Source organism: Pterocles gutturalis, unplaced genomic scaffold (assembly GCF_000699245.1).
Source record: "Pterocles gutturalis isolate BGI_N339 unplaced genomic scaffold, ASM69924v1 scaffold23107, whole genome shotgun sequence".
Taxonomy (NCBI): Eukaryota; Metazoa; Chordata; class Aves; order Pterocliformes; family Pteroclidae; genus Pterocles; species Pterocles gutturalis.
In genome coordinates, this window is record NW_010116040.1 from 1 (window position 1) to 17,185 (window position 17,185).

Consider the following 17,185-nt stretch of genomic DNA (forward strand, 5'->3'; position numbering starts at 1 on the left):
ATTATATTTTATGCTCAGGCTGGAGGAAGGATGACAACACTGGAAGATAGCGTGCAATTAGCAGTCACCCATAATGGAAAACACTAACAAATAACTGTGTTTAGATCTCCTTGTGTGATCAAAGTGATCAGTTTGAAAGGCTTTTGCAAGAAGGAAAATACTTGGGAAATTCTGACAGCAGAGGATTTGGCTGGTTTTTGTGTGTACTTCAGGCCCAGTCACAAGTGTCAGATCGTGCGCTTGGCAGTCCCTCTAGTGCAAGAACAAATGTGAAATTAAATGAATATATACTTGGTAGAGTAATACTGCTTTTTACAGTACGAAATTGGAGTGACCTCTGGAATTGCTTGTAGTGAGAGATTCATAGGACAGCTGAGGAAGGGTCCAGTGCAAAATCCTGCTAAAGGCAGAGTCAGCTCTGGGCTCATATCATGTTCTCGGGCCTTTATCCAGTTGGGTTTTGAAAACCTCAGAGGATGGAGACTAGAAAACACCTTTGGGGATACTTTTAATTTTAAACTAAGAGCCAGTCAGGACCCAGCCCAGCATGTCCTTCTGCACCTTAATCCATAACCCCTGGGGATTCCACGCTCTTTAAAGCACTGTGTTTCTCACTTGCACAATAACCATAACACTGCATAAAATGCAATCACAAGTTGTATAAAATACTGGAAGAAGCCAATACAAGATCTAGAATTTATTACAGACCTGGCAAATCATTTCCAAGACATCACCCTTTAAATAATACCCTGGGAACTGACTGACTTTTTGATGAGCAAAGGTAGAAGCTTGTGACTGCCCCAGCTTCCTGAGCATGTAACAGCTGTCTTAATAATGCCTATGGCTGGAGATACTGGAAGTATATTGCAGAGTTAAGAGGGTTCATTAGCAGATATGGGCAGAATTTTGTGTCCAGGCACGTATTTAGAGCCAACATACTTCTGTCTGTTCAGAGCCGTCACACATTTGGATGTGATCATGAGTAGGTCATCTGACTCTGGCTCTCACCAGAGAAATAACCTTGTGAGAACTTTCGTGTTTCTTTGTAGTTTCTGTTGCAAATGTATTTTTGAGTTACCAGCTTTGTAATGCAAACTTGATTTGGGAACAAATCTGTGTCCTGGCATATTTATCCATTGGGTTGTGGATATATTTGATCTTAAAAGCTGTTTTGATTGAAGTTTTCATCAGCAGCATAGCAAGTTTGTTATCTTTGGCTGACTCTGTGAAGTCTAAACAATTCTTAATGAAGGAATAGGATTTTCAGCTGCGGTGGCTTTCCAGGAAAGGAGAATAATGGCAGTATGACATTTAAGGCAGCAATATAAGCGTTGCCTATTTAAAATAAGCCTTGTTCTCTCACTTAATGGATTGCCTGGTTTAGAAGTGTCCAGCTCTTGTTCGGTATGCTGGGTGCATTCTGTTACCTGGAATACCAGCTCTGTGTTTGCCTTCCTTTATTTTCTACGTCAGTGGTTGAAATGTAGCTGTATGCATGTGTTGAACTTCTTTTTTTTTTTTACTATTATTAATTTTGTCTTATACTATCTTCCCTGCCTTAGGGAAGTTATCTTCTTTTTTTACTTTCTGTTGCCAAAAATAATTTATTCTTTCCAAATAAGTCGTTAGAAGTGTTGTAACGGGACATGCTGAAGTCATTTCTCCTGAACATGTGTATATGTTTCAAGTTGAGGAAGACAAAACTTGCCTGGCTCACCTCTGATGAGGCTGAAGGCATTTTTTTTTAGGAGGCCTGTAACATACAGAGTATATCGTGCAGTTTGACTGTCTGGTGAGACTTACCTAGTGAGAAATCCTGACACTGGAAGAAGCTGTTAAATGCTCAGGAGTAAATATGGGTTCAGGTTCAGAGCTTCGTTCGTGCCAGCGTAGTGGTGGTGTTACTGGGAAACACGGTCGTGCAACGATGGTGGCTTACAGTCTCGGTTGGTGCTCAACTACCTTGGCTTCCACAAACAAGAGGAAGGACATTTAAGACACAAACAGGAGTCTGAAGATTAACAATTTATGACTAAGAGCCTTTGCATTTTAAACTGTTTATTGCACTTCTTAGCCTTGCAGCAATTTTCTTTGCAGTTGCGTGGAAGGCAGGTTATTCAGTGACTCCCATCAGACCAAGCTCAGATGTATAATATTCCAGTTTAAGTGCCTGCCCAGCTTTTCAGCGGAGACTGTCTGTGTTGGGAGGGCTGAGGGTTTAGTGGAAGGAATTGAAGTGTTTCAGAACCTCATCTCCACAGATCTAGTGCTCTCAGAAAACATTTCTGGAACTGTTCTGAGGAGGCCTGGCCTGAAGTTAGGGAGCAGTTAAACCTTCACCTAAATACACTTGAAGTCTGAACATGTAAACATTCATGAACAACTAATGTTAAATAACTGTTGAAATACTGTTCAGGGGCATTTGCCAGACTTCTGTGCTTGTGATTATGCACTGTGTGAAAAGTATATTTGGTTTTCAGCATCACTGAAAGCACTGCTCTTCTGAGTGCTAGAATAAGCAGAACTGTGCACCTCTGCAGTCGGGTATGCTTTATGTTAAGTCGTATATACCCCGTTCCACCACCAGCAGCTGCTTTTATGGGTTTTTTAGGCCACCCCAGCTAATTTTACTTAAATGCTATTGTAAATGCTGTGAATATTCTAAGCATATACTCTGTCAAGCCAAGATAGCCTTGATGGAGAAAGTTAAAAGCTACTGGGGACTTAAAAGCTAACTGAAATGGAAGTTGAGGTTCCTGTTCTGCAGTAGAAATGCTCTGAGAGCATCTACAGTAATCTAATTGTAACGTTTTAGTAAAAAGTAAAGTTTTAGACTGAATTGATTATCGCAGAATCGTGTGGTACTGCAGGTTTTCAGAAAATGGTTATTTGGGCTTTTTGTATCTTGAAGGGTTAAAAAGCCCAAACAAACCCAACACTGTACTTTTTTCTTTTTTCTCCTCAGATCTAGATCAAGGAGGAGTTCCCGTAGACACTACACAAGATCACGCTCTCGTTCCCGCTCCCATAGGAGATCCAGAAGTAGGTCTTACAGTCGGGATTATCGGCGACGACACAGTCACAGCCATTCACCCATGTCTACTCGCAGACGTCATATTGGAAACAGGGTATGCATCCTCAAATCACTGAATTAATTAATTAGAGTTTTCCAGAAGAACATTCTGCTTCCTGCTCGGGTCTATTTAAAATATATTTTTGAGGTTAATTCTCATTTGGCTTTTGATAACCCATGGCTCTCCATAAGTTTGCTTAGGATTGTGGGGTGGGGGTGTCTTGTTTGGTTTTTAACAGGTGCTTTTAGAAGTGCTACCAGTGCAGGCTGTTGTCCTGTACTTGCTGTAATAAACGAGCGAATGTATGCAGGGAAGGATGGGGGTAGAATTAGGAGGGAGAAACATCTGTGGTTTTCTTGAATCGAAAGCCTGGGAAAATATTTCATTAAAAGCTATTTTGATGGTGTCTTTATTGAGTGAGCATGCAAACCAGCTTGCTTTTACCTCCTTCACAGGCTCAGGTGGCTGAACACAGTGCAGCTCATGCTAAAGTAGAGGGGGGGAAAGTGGTAACACAGAGGAAGATGTGATCCAGGCCTCTGTGCGTGTATATATATCTCCACATTCAACAGCCATAAGCTGGCCTTTGAAGGGAAGCTTTTAAAATACAGTATCTATTATGTGCTGTAACTGTAGTTTGTACAACACCTTGAGAAATGTGAAGAGTGTTTGTGAAAGAAGGCTTGCGTATCTATAGGTTTGATTGTAACGGTGTCTGTTAGCAAGTTAACCTAACCTGAATCTCAGCAGCATCTTTTTGTTGTTTTGGCTTGGAGCTCTGACACTCACAACTTGAGAAATACCTTGTACTGCAAATACAAGCAATTTTATTCTAATACTTACCTATCTGTCCCTTCCTTTAGGCAAATCCTGACCCAAATTGCTGTCTTGGTGTGTTTGGATTGAGTCTGTACACCACAGAAAGAGATCTGAGAGAAGTTTTCTCCAAGTATGGTCCAATTGCCGATGTTTCCATCGTGTATGATCAGCAGTCTCGGCGTTCAAGAGGATTTGCATTTGTCTACTTTGAAAACGTCGAGGATGCTAAGGAAGTAGGTTGGAGTAGAGAATATATGGCATGTTTGCTGTGTTTTCCATTGCTGGAATGTGTATTCTGTAATGGGATATAGGCTGCAGAAGTCCACTGTTTGATGTTAAAAATGGTGTAGGAACCTTTAAAGTTAAATCCTTTTGCTTATATGGAGTAATCATAATGCAAGCTAGTCCACGGTATCTTCTCTTCCCTGCCTTCTCAGGGCTTAAAAAATACCTGGCACCTCATAATAAATGTCAGCCTTAGTTCAAGAGTACTGCGCATCAGAGGAGGGAGTAAAGGGACATGAATACTGCTCCCCATGCAGCCTGAGCTGTGTGATAATTCACAAAAGCAAACTTCAGACTAGCCATAGAGAAAACCACACCAACAAGAAGAAGGAAATAGAAACACAGGCTTTCTAATTATGAAATGAGAGTTCCCCCTAACTTTGCCTGTGATCTTTAATAGCAGGCACGTTCAGAGTGGGCCACATGGCCGTTTTGGAGCTCTCTATAGGAGCGCTAGCGTGCATTCTGCTGGCTTCTAGTGCTTCAGTCTGAAACTGGGGGGGAGAGGGAAGAGAAGGAGTCTTTCTGAAAATAAAAGGCCAGGCAAACATACCATGGATTTTTGGTCCCTGCACATGTCCATGGGAAACCCTAAGGGATTCAATAAATTGAAGCAGTGTCAATACTGCGTAACAAATTACAGGGTTGGTGCTTACAAGTGCTATAGAATGAACAGGGAGTTGTACACTCAGACCGGCCCTTGGAGAGCAGTGTGCTTATGGGCTGTAACTAGGCTTATATTCTGCATAAGTTCTGCTACTTAAAGTCTCTAGTGTAATCTTTTACAAATTTGGTATGAAGACTTCCTTGTTAGGTTGGAGCTTTGGATGTAAGTCCTGCTGCTTCGCAGAAAAAAAAAAGCAATGGTTTGGGGGTTTTTTACTTCAGGTTTACTTATGACTCGGATATTGCTGTGTTCAAGGTTATGGTAGGTTTTGAGGATGTAGTGGCAAAAAAAAAAAAAACCAAAACAGTGCTCTTTTGTTAACTTCTAAATGCTTTGCTTTATGTTGTGTTGGAGTAGTTAAATCTCCCTACGTAAGCATGTTCAAAGATTTCTTTTAATCATGTTAGAAACAGGTACTGAAACCATTGTTACATCATGTTTCTATCAGGCTGCTTATGCTGTTAAGTCACATTTTAAGTGGTTACTGAAGCTTATATCCAGCTGGCCTTGAATGTCTTACAGTTTAGGTTCGGTGTTACGTGTAAGGCATAAGTGAAACTTAGACATGAATCCGAACTGAGCCATTTTAGGAGTCTGGTACTTGAATCAGTGGTTAGAAACTTGTGTTGGTAATAAATTTCATGCCTACAGCTAATTGTATTTTTCACTCTGTTTAGGCAAAGGAACGTGCGAATGGAATGGAGCTGGATGGAAGAAGGATCCGAGTAGACTTCTCCATAACAAAAAGACCTCACACACCTACCCCTGGAATCTATATGGGAAGACCCACTTAGTAAGTTATCCATGGGGTGTTTTTTTCCGAACCAGTATGGGATATGATTAATTGTCTTGTGTTTTCTTAAAAACTGTTCTGTATCCCCTCTGAGAGACTCACTTCTGTGTGGTTTCCCTAGTTTATCAGGTTTTTGCATTAACTTACTGTTCTGAAAGCTGTACGGTATGTGAATGTTTCAGTACTAGAAACTGAAATACAAAAATTGCTTTTGATGCCTAATTATGGTGGTTTTTTTTTTAAAGTCTCCTTACCAAGAGCTGTGCCAACACTGTGGTTATCTGACAAAGCTTCTGAGAACTAAAGAACTCAACTGATAAAGGAGGCTCTTATTTAAAAAAAACAAAACCTAAATGTGGACAGCTATCGGTAGTAACGCCCATCTTTCCAGCTCTGTAGATAGGAGGGGTTAATTTATATAGTGCTTGTCAGCGAGTGCTCTAGGGTCAGTCTGGATTACAGTGAGCAGAAACCTGTGTTCCTTAGTTATGCAGCCCAGACGTGAGCTGTCTAAACACTTAAATAAGTCTACAGTAAATTTTTTTGTTTTTACAATTTCTGAATTATTTTAAGTTGTTGTCCTATGTATCTTCAAATATTAATTAAGTTTTCAAGAGTGAATTACCAAATACTAGTTGAGTAGCTGCGTGGTGCAGTTTGCCCTATCCACAGAGTACACTTTTGATGTAAAGTTGACAAAAATGTAAATTGGTTTCCCAAGTTGTTTCTCAATTGTTTTCCCAGGACTTCTAGCTTATGGTTCTGGTGGTTATGTAGTCGATGTGTTGAGGCTGCAGGTTTGGTTTTTTTATGAGAAAGTTCTTCCAAAAGGAGCTTTCTGAGAGTTAAAAGTGAATTAAGAGTTGTCACAGAATGGAATTTCTCATATGCTTGTGATATCAAAAGGTTAAGAGGTTTGAGACCAAGGAGGAAGGTAGCTGTCTTACAGTTCAAGCGTTTAAAAAAGCAATTATTTGAGTAGTTCTGTTTCCATCTGCACGGATGGGGAAGTAGGAGTGCTCATAATGATTTCAACTGTGAGGATGTGAGGTAATAATATAACCCAGTTAAAATGGTGAATACTTGACTGACTGTACGCCTACTGAAAAGCACTGCAAACAATATCAATGTTTTATATTTTATTACATGTAATTCTCTTTTACTGCATGTAGTGGCAGCTCACGACGACGAGATTACTATGACAGAGGGTATGATAGAGGGTATGACGATCGTGACTATTACAGCAGATCATACAGGTGAGGCAGTGTTTGTAGTATTCTGCTTTTTAAACTCTGCATTCTCATCAACATTTCTAGCTGGCATTCTCATCAACATTTCTAGCTGTAGAAGTGTTAAGCAGTTCATCCTACATATGTATGCCAAAATATTTTTGCTCTTGCTGTAATTTTGAAGTGTCACAATGAAATCTACCAAAATGACTGCTCAGTACAAATCAGATGGGTCAGACTGAGAAATACTTCGAAGTCTAGCCTCTGGCATGAGATAGTCCATAATGTTTTGGTTTTTTTATCTGCATTATGTTTTGAAAAACAAAGTAAGTATGTTCTCTATACTCTTATTTTAAAAGAATCTTTGGTTGGTTCATTGGTTAGCATTGAAATGGTGGGAATACAGATGCAGATCTAATATTTGAGTTGGTAATGTAGTAGACGAAAAGTGGGAAGTTTCAGTGGTCACCAGTATCCTTTACTAATAGTTACGGCACCTCAAATGTTACCAGAAATAAGGAATCAGGGATTGGAACATGACCTGTTCTGCATTGGACATTTGCATTAAAAAGCTTTTTTTTACTTACTCTGTTAGGTTGGATGCTTGTGTTTTACTTGAAGGACTTGCAACTCCTATTTCTGTCTCTCTTGAGTCTAAACTTTTGTGATCGACAGCGTCGTAGTTAGCTGAAAGAGGTGAATATTTAGGTGGCGATGTACATTGTCGGAGGGCTAGTAAAGTTGATGCAAAATCTGTTGAAAACATGGCTGGTACATAATTGCTTTTGGTGATAGAGCTAGTTTGTCTTCTGCATTCCCTGTTAAGACTGTCAACAAGGCTTGTCCCCTGTGAAATCCTCAACAATTCTGGGGCACAAAGATAAGAGTTCGTTTTTTTCTGTCTGCAATTACCAAACATTCTTGTAGTTGCAGAATTCTGCAGTAGTACTTCCCAAGCAGTTTGCAAAGCTTAAGTGCATCAGCACTGAGTGGCTTTATGGTTGTCCCTGATGGAAATACACGCGATCAAATTGCGTTGTCACATTATAGCTCAGAGACAAAGGAAGTAATAAGTTGTGATCTCAGCTTGCAGTGTACTCTTGCGTTGCTTTCTAGGCGTAGAAGAAATTATCTTTATGCTTCTATTGATAGCTGTGCGGTCATTGTCAGTGAGGGAGGGCAGGTATCTCTTCCTTCCCCTCCTGTTACTTGCAGCTGCTGTTTCTCCTTCCCAGGCTGTTGGCATTCCTTGCAGCCTGTTTCTCCCTTTTCTACCTCGCTGTCATCATTTAAATCATGTCCCTTGCTTCTATAGCCCTTCAGTGGTGCTGGGGACAGGGAGGGGACCAAGGTGCTCTGCATCGTCACAGTGAGCGTGGGACACACAAGTGTTCTGCTCACATTTCCAGGAAGCGGTCGATAGGGTCCTTCTCTGCCTCTAACAATCCATTTTCTTGAAACAGCGGTGGTTGAACGTCTTGGAGAACTGTAGCAGCTCAAATCTGAAGTTGATAGTGGGCATACAAGAACCAAAACGTGTTGGTTTCCATCTTGCCAGCACTTCTCTATAGGATTTCATAGGAGGTAGATGTGATCCAAAAGCAGCTCTTCGACCAAACTTCCAGTTTGTTTCAGAGCACAAGGTGTAAAAACTTGCTTTGGATAGTTAACGTATCCATGTCTCATTTAATGAACTAAAAATAATAAACTGAAATCTAAATTACCTGAAGTGGCTCGCCAGAGCACTGGGGAACAGCGAAGCCTTGCAACATCACCTCCTAACCAGTCTGTGAAGTGGTGCTTCTAGCTTGCTTTTCCCACTTTCCTTTTTTTATATGGATTTTATGAAAATGGCAGAGGTATAGAAAGACCAGCAAAAGATAGGGAGCTATGCGGTGTTCAAGAGTTCTACACTATCAGTCTTCTCTCGCTTCATAATACAGATTTCCTTTTCATTCGTAAAGGGCCAGTCAGGGTGTGCTGGTTGTCCTTGAAATCTGTTGTTTTCTTGCTTGCGTGTTCTTAAATTTAATTAATTCCGTGTTCAGGGGATGGCATGACCCCAAGTCTTTAGTGCTTAAGTGCTAGAACATGAACAGTGTTCGAGTGAACAGTGGCTCAGGTGTTTGTAAAATGTTATCAGAAGTTGTAATTCCATCAGTTCTGGGCACGTGCTAGTGAGAAGAGTTGCAGACTGTGATAGGGATTGAACGTAAAGCAGAGGGCATGCGTTGGCTGAGGAAGAGCAGACTAGTAGGAAGTGATGTGAGAAGATGGGCTGCTTCAGCTAGTGTACTAGTCTGGGTGTGACACATCAGAATTCACGGCCGTGCTTCAGTCCAGCTCTTTAGGCAGTCACGTGCCGGGTGTTCTGACCTTCCTGCACAGTCTCCCTTCCCATGTCTGTTGTGAACTAGGGTTTTGGCCTGGACGCGCTCAGAGTATTGACAGTTCCAGCAAGGATGATTTCTATTTCCTATCTTAAAAAACAAAACAAAACCACCACACCCTCAAAAAAAAACAAAAAACCCCACCCCAGTGTTTTAACACTCACTGCAGAACCTTCAGAATGTCTTTTCATAGTAGATATTGAAAGGGTGGAAGTGAGCCACAAATGGTTTATGCATGGCTACTACACAAATATCAGGTCTGCCCAGGTTAGATACATACTTTCTCATCATATTGGTGTTTTGAGGGAGAGAGAGTAGTGGTGTGTATGTCATGAGTGCTTCCTTGAGGAAGGGAAAGTTAGAATTGTTAAAGATGCAGTAGAGCATTGCATACTAGTACTCCGCCCTAGAAAATGAATTGGTAACAATTGCTCTGTGTGTTTTCCCTTCCTTGCCCTCTGTGCAGCGAAGCCTTAAAGGAAACACCATTTCAGATGGGAATTAGCATGTTAAAACTTTTAATTCCTCCCCATTGCTGTGGGATGCTTAATCTTGCCTGGAAAAGTATCTGTACACTGAAGAATAACTTAACAAAATGAAACAAGGTGCACACTGGCTAGCTACCAAATGGAAAAGACTTCAAAAATGACTCAAGAAGGAGACCTGCTGATTGAAAGTGTGGTGGTGTGTTTTGGGGCTTCTTTGTCTCTCATATGATTTACAGCCTTTTTGAGCTGCTGTGAGACATCTGTGGCAGTGACTGTTCCATCATCCAAATTTAAGATTAGGTCTCCTCCCAGTAATGCTTTGCTGTGTCTAAATCTGTGGAGGCACCAGCTCACCACTTAATACTGTTAAATACCATCATGTATTGTTGCAGTTCTAGACAGCTTCTATACAAGGAGAACTTGTACCACAGTTTTTAAATGCCCTTGTTCAAACATGATTGTGAAGTGTTAAAATAGAAGGGGATGGGGTTTTCTCCCTGCTTCCACCTTGGAATCGGCTTTTTCCTCAGGACAGTGAATTGATCTTGCTACTTTAAAAAAAATAAATACAATTGCTTACCTCCAATGGGTAAGCATCTGAGAATAGAAGTGGTCTTAGAAGCGAAGGCTATGTCCTGATCTTAAATTGCTGCTTGTTGGAGAGTATGACATCGCAAAATACAATATTAGTCAGCTGGAGCATGAGCTCTCTTAACTGTTTAACTGTTCCTTTACACCGAGTTTAGCCAGCTCATTCCAGGAATACATAAAAATGAACATAGTGAAGTAGTTTAGCATTATCCGGTATAGAAACCAAGGGTTTCTTGGCTCCACATCATTTTCTTAAGCTTGATGATGCTTTTTGCTTGTACAGTGAGCTTTTGATTTATTTTTAAAATTCTGAAAAGTCATTCTGCTTTTGTATTCACAGAGGAGGTGGTGGCGGTGGAGGAGGAGGATGGAGAGCTGTTCAAGACAGGGATCAGTTTTACAGGTATGATAGGAAAGCTTTCAGTGGCTGGTCAGCAGCCACTTATACATGGTATTTTTTGAGTATTCTATGAATAAAGTCTAGATTGTCTTTAAACACGTTAACAGAAACTGGGTGGATGCTAAGTGCTGGCAGCTCTTCAGTGAGCAGTGGAATTGGGTTTAAAGGTTCCCTCATCACTAGGCAAAGGAGTGAGATTAGTATAGGGACATATTAGGGCAGCTTTGCACAGGAAAAACTTGTGTTTTATGCCAAGAAGTTAATGGGGATTTTTCTTTATTACAAGATCAGTGGAACTAGGCAAGGAAATGCAAAATTTGTGAGTGTCTGGATTGGAGGGGGCTGGGAGTGGGGTTGATTGTAGTAGTGACTGCTACTCAAATCAACTCTTCATCTCAGAACAAATAATTCCAATTCAAAGTTAAGGTGTGATCTGGATTACGCTGCTTGTTTGTGGTGCTCTTGGCTTGTAACATTAAAATCACAGTCAAATCATGAATACAAGAGAATTTATTTTTTTTAGTCCATAGTAATATTACTCTGACCTGGTAATAAAAAGAATATTAAGAAAATTCAAATTTTTGCTTTGTTCCCTGGTAGAAGTGGTGATCAGCTATCGATGTGCTTGTTAGCTTTCCCAAGTACCCTCTTGATACCAGGACTGGGTTAGAGGCATACAGATAGACCCGCTGCCGCTCACCTGCCACAGGCTTTAACAAGTGGATTGTTTCTGTTGCCTTCTTTCACAGGAGGAGATCGCCATCCCCATATTACAGCCGAGGTGGCTACAGATCTCGGTCCAGATCTCGATCCTATTCACCTCGTAAGTAGTTTAGAGCTCCCATATCAAAAGCAAATTTCCACTTTGCCTGAACTACTTCTTTTGGGGTTTTATGTCCATAAAGACTATTCAGATTCAGCATGGTGATTTTTTTGAACCACGGTTCCCTTTAATGTTTCATTGAGCAACTGGCAACCTTGAGGAGAGCAAATATTTAGTTAGCAAAAAAATAAACTAGGTAATACCACTTGTTGAAAAGTCTGAGGTACCATTTTTTTTAATCCGAAACTCGGTTAAAACAGGAGTTTGAGGAGCTTGTGGTGTGCTGCCAGTTTGGTTACCTCCAGGACAGCAAGACTGAATTCCCAAGCCTTGCATGTTCTAACACCAAAAATAAATTTCCCATCGTAACTTGTTAAAGAGGAGGTTAACTTGATCTGAGGTCCAGATAGTGCTTTTTTTTTATTGCTTATTTGCATGGAAGATAAAGCTGCATTTCAATGGCAGCAAGTTCCTAAAACACACCAGCATTCCTAGCATATTCCCTTTGTAACAGATCCAGAGTGAACAGGTTCTGTTCTCACGTTTATCCCTTGTCCCTTGTGTCCAAATGAAACTAAGCTTAGCTGCTTTTACTGATACGTAGGGGAGCTGCCACCGAGGGAACAGCACAGTGTGAATTCTCCTTGTGCTGAAACGTCAGCCCTGGGTGTAGGAGAGGTTTGTCTACCCAAAGGAACGTGCTGGCAGAATTGGGCTGACTGCTGGACTTTGTCATAAGGCTCCCAAATTTGATGCAGATTTGAGGAGTCTCTGTGAATTTAGACGAAGCTCTTAAAAATCTGTCAAACCTTGGAAGTCTAACAGTGTCTGTATTTTGTTTTTTTCTTTCAGGTCGCTATTAAAGCATGACATGTAGAAGAATTTCTAGCTACAGCCTTTGAGTTGAAACTGCAAGTTTGTGGACAATATTTTTATTGTCTCCTCTGTTTAAACAAGTGAACAGTGCCTAGTGAATAGGTGACTTTTACACCTTTTATGAAGACTACTTCTGTGATGTTAAATGCTGTTTTGTTCTGCATATTTGTGTAGCTTGGTGCTTTGTTTCAAGTTGTGTTTTGAAAGGAGTATGTTTTGCATGTATTTTTTTAGTCTCAATTTTGACTCCTGAAAGGTTTCTATTGTAAAGACAAACTGTTGAGTTAGTTTTTTCTACTGATTCCAAGTTATTCTGAAGATCAAAACCTGTGTTATAAGCTTTCAAAAAGTGAAAAATAAAATAAAAATAAGTTTGTTTTTTCTTTTCGTACTTATTTTTGCCAAGTATAAGTTACGGGTTGAAAAGAGATTACAACACTTACGCCATATATTCTGGCATAAAGTTTAAAGCCCAGAAGTAAAATTCACCCTAGTTTTGTGTTGCTGGGTACTTGTTCTCTAAAGGTAATACCTTCAGGCTGTATGCGTAGAAAAGTCTGTGCACAAATTGTACAGCGGCAGGAGCAAGAGATGTCATTCAGCAGCACTGTACACGTGGAGCAAGGCTTGTAGTAAACTCTGGGTAATGCTGTTGAGCTTTGAGGTGGGTGAGATGTTAGCACATTGTCACCTGTAACATGTAGAGCTTTAGTGAGATGGCCTCAGGGGCGTAGGGAGCCATACGCTTAGAGAAGGCAATGAAATAACATTTAGACGACTACGATTTATCTTTTCTTCATTGGTGATTGTCCTCCTTTAAAGAGTGTGTCTTTATCCACGTATGCGGTTAAAATGCAACATAACTCTCAAGTGATGCTTTCCCACCAGTATAGGACCATTTTGTCTGCTCCGATTCATGGACTCCATACACTGACAGGAAAATTCTGTGCAAGATTTGAAAATCGTTTTGTCACACTAGAGCTTCCCTCAACCTCGCGTTGTAGCTGCACTAGTGACCGTGTCCGGAGGACCTGGAAAACGAGCAGTGAGATGCTGGGCTCCCATCTGCCACTGTTCTCTCAGCTTTTGAAGTTCAACTTTTTTTTTTTTTACTGTGTGGCAATTTCCACATTTTTTTTTTCCATGGACTAAGAGCAGTTACAGGACCCTGTGGCCCTGCAGCCTCTTGACCTTTGTGATGGTTGCCCCCGTTCCTGTATGGGAGTGGAACAGAGAGCTGCTCTTGTGCATTTCTGTGCCATTTCTAGTCACCGGCCTCCATCATCTCTTGTTTCGCTCTGGTTTTTGGATCAAGTTGGATCTTTGGTGGAAGTTTTCAGTTAACATCCCCATCAGAAGGGGATGGAAGGAAGGAGCAGGATGGAAGGAAGGAGCAGGATGGAAGGAAGGAGCAGGATGGCACACACTGTGTTCCACAGGTTTAGGAACTGTGGGTTTATGTGATAACATCATGTTGATTTCTTTCTGAGCACCATCTTGTGCTTGTCCCGGTTGGGTTCTCTGATGTTCTACTGAGCTGAAGGTTTTCATACACGACTTCCAAGGGCTTGCACCGGAGGATGAAGGATCAGAAGCCTGCCCCTGCAGTCTTCCTTTCGTTAGAGAATTTAAAACACGCCTGTTTGAGCTGCTGTGATGGCACTCAGCTATAAAGACAAGTGCCACCAAAGCCATCGCAGGTTGGGATTTCGGTGGTAAGCCTGTTTCACCCCCAGTTTGTTATTCAGTGGGTGCTACTGCAATAGTCCTGTCAGCCTAACAAAAAAACCAGGCACACACTGTGTTCCACAGGTTTAGGAACTGTGGGTTTATGTGATAACATCATGTTGATTTCTTTCTGAGCACCATCTTGTGCTTGTCCCGGTTGGGTTCTCTGATGTTCTACTGAGCTGAAGGTTTTCATACACGACTTCCAAGGGCTTGCACCGGAGGATGAAGGATCAGAAGCCTGCCCCTGCAGTCTTCCTTTCGTTAGAGAATTTAAAACACGCCTGTTTGAGCTGCTGTGATGGCACTCGGCTATAAAGACAAGTGCCACCAAAGCCATCGCAGGTTGGGATTTCGGTGGTAAGCCTGTTTCACCCCCAGTTTTTTATTCAGTGGGTGCTACTGCAGTAGTCCTGTCAGCCTAACAAAAAAACCAGGTAATCGCGGGGCAAGCGTTTGCGTGCTGTCTGAGCTACGTCCCGTTTGTTTCAGGATCAACCCATTGTTTGCTGTCCTGTGAAGGCTAAATTGCACTTAAGGTTCTTCACTAAGTGCTTCTAAAGTCTATTTTTCATTTTTACAATCAGCATCAAGTCATGCATTTTGGTTTTCAGCTCTTAAGTTACGCATTGGATTTAAAAGATCTTGGTCAAACCCTACGGAGTGTATCTCATACCGCAGAGCACGTCTATGCAGTTAGATCTAAGATCTAATTGCGTTGGAGATGCACTGGGCTTTCCACATCGGTTTACAGTGAGAATATTTTTTGTATAGTGGCATACTCGTTTCTGGACTCAAAAAACTGTTCTGTACAGGCATAGGGAAGAAAGCACTTTCCCCTTTTGCTCTCAGAAGCAGTTTGGCAAATTGCGTGTGATTGCACGAGGCAAGAGACCGAAGAAATAAGCCTGACCTGCTGCAGCTGCCTGGCGAGGAAGAAGGCTAACAGCAGTACACCAGGCATCTTGGGAAGGTTTTTACAAATCCCTGGATATATTTTTAAATCTCTATCTTTTTATGTTTTTACAAGATGTTTTTACTCTCCAGAATGGACGACAGGATTTCAGCAGTGGTTATTTTTAACTGTTACCAGTGGTGACATCCCATCCAGGGCTGAGTTGGTACTCCCATTTACACCTCCCCAGGAGCATGCAGTGCTGCTCCTGTGCTGAGAGCACCCCAAATCCCAGCGCACTCCCCACTCAGTGTGTTCCGGTGCCACATTTCGCCTTATGGGCACGTGCGGGGGTGTTCCCTGTGAAGGTGGAGTTCCACCCCCTGAAGCTGACCTTCCTCCTTCACAGAGTGAGCAGTCTCTCTGTTCTTTTGACCGCATTTTCTTAGTCACGGTCTTATGCTTCCTTTGAATCACTCAGCAGGGGTTGACAAACACGGAGTCAAGACCATGTGTCCCTTTGGTAAGCGTCTTTTATGTTTTAGTAAAATGAAGATTTCGCAACTCGTGGTGCGGTTCCTGGCAGCTGAGTTCATCCACTGGCGTGTTGCTGCTGGAGGAGCATCCTCCTGCTCCTTCCCCGCACGGCAATACCTGGTCCTTCTGGTAAGGCTCGCATCCGCGGCCGAGCTGTATTCTGCTCTGGATGGCAGGCTCCTCTTTCCTCTGCAGCGGCAATAAAACAAGGATATTGTGTTGGGGAGCGGTGGCGTGCCGAGGTACACCCTAAAATCCATTTCAAAGCTGTTTCTCAGGTTTGGGAAAACATCAACTCTGGTGCTGCCAGAGCCTTGCAGGGGGGAAGAGCCTTTTGTCTGGGTGTTTCCTGCTGCTGAATCACTGCCTGTCACTCCAGAACCAGCCCCTGCTCAGATGCTCCCCGGCGTGTGTCATGTTACCCTGTTCCGTGGGAATGACAGATTGCTGTGGTATGTGATGCGCTTCGAAACCGCCTCTGAATCACTGCTGGATGTCCTGACACGCTGCCAGCACCTAACGCAGAAATTCAGCGCAGGGGAGGGGGGACGGCAGACCCTGAATTTGGGCAGGAATCCCGCCAGCCGTAGGGACGCGTCCTCTGCCGCGCCAGCTGCGAAACCTGCATCTGCTGGGGTGGCTGGGACATGTTGTGCCCTTTGCTGACCCCCTTTCCTGGCAAGAGTAGGACAAATAAAAAAAACTTCACCAGCACGTGAGGAAAAAGGAAACGGGGCTGTGTTGGTGTCGTTGCAGCCCTGGGCTCTCCCCACTATGTGCAGGTGGAGTTTCCTCTGGGTCAGTTTGTGTTTCTCGCTGTGATGGTCCAGTCCCACCGCCCCTCCCCAGCCCTGCAGCATCTCCCTGGTCCCCTAGGTGTGAGAAGGGTTGTGAGTTCCTAATAAAAAAAAATGCAGTTTTCCCCAGCAATTCTTTAATTTGGATTCAAGCCATTTGTTTTGTGGTTCTCATTTCAGCTCCAGCACATCAGCCGCCTGAAGGCAGGTATTCCCATCCCAACAGAGCTGCTTCCAGAGCCCAGAGAAGCTGAGCCTTTCTTCTTCCTGCTTCACCATGCAGGGTATGGCTCCGTAGGGCTCGCTTGGGTGGGTCTCTGGCACCTGGCCTTCGCTCCATCACCTTGCTCCTCAGCATCCACACCTTCAAGATCACTTCAGGAGAGTCAGGGAAATGTTGAGCTTGTTGAGGAGGAGCTATTGGTACATCGCTACTGCCTGTCTCTGGCCATCGTTCCCATGCTTAAAAATTTTAAAAGTTATTTTTCAGTTGTCCTCAACCCCTGTGCAGCTGTAATTAATGGAGACCTCGTTATGGATTCAACTACCCAGCCACAATAGTTACCTTGGATCTCACCATTCCCAATTTTTAAGGGCTGGTGATCTGAAAGTTTCCCAAATTGTTATTTGATTTTCATTCGTGTCCCAGCAAAGAGTGAGCAAAACAATTCTCCCACAGCTTGAAAAGTACAGAAGTGTTTTTCAACCAAATTCTGAATTATTTTCATCAACTCTGCTGTTTGGGATGGATAATCTCACCCTGACAAAGTAGGCTGGCGTGCTGTACCGCTCT

At 42.5% G+C, this 17,185-nt stretch overlaps 1 protein-coding gene across 2 annotated transcripts; it reads left to right on the forward strand.

Moving 5' to 3' along the window:
• Positions 1–2,968: 2,968 nt before the first annotated feature.
• Positions 2,969–12,811, forward strand: TRA2B (transformer 2 beta homolog (Drosophila)). 2 transcript variants are annotated; one of them, XM_010075390.1, is made up of 7 exons: positions 2,969–3,128; positions 3,938–4,126; positions 5,523–5,638; positions 6,811–6,894; positions 10,677–10,739; positions 11,486–11,559; positions 12,412–12,811. In XM_010075390.1, exons 1-7 carry the CDS (start codon positions 3,096–3,098, stop codon positions 12,420–12,422), a joined length of 570 nt encoding a protein of 189 aa, XP_010073692.1. In that variant the 5' UTR covers positions 2,969–3,095; the 3' UTR covers positions 12,423–12,811. The 2 variants fall into 2 exon arrangements, with proteins under 2 accessions (XP_010073692.1, XP_010073693.1); XM_010075391.1 differs by lacking the exon at positions 12,412–12,811 and having other exon boundaries at positions 11,486–11,567.
• The last annotated feature ends 4,374 nt before the right edge of the window (positions 12,812–17,185 follow it).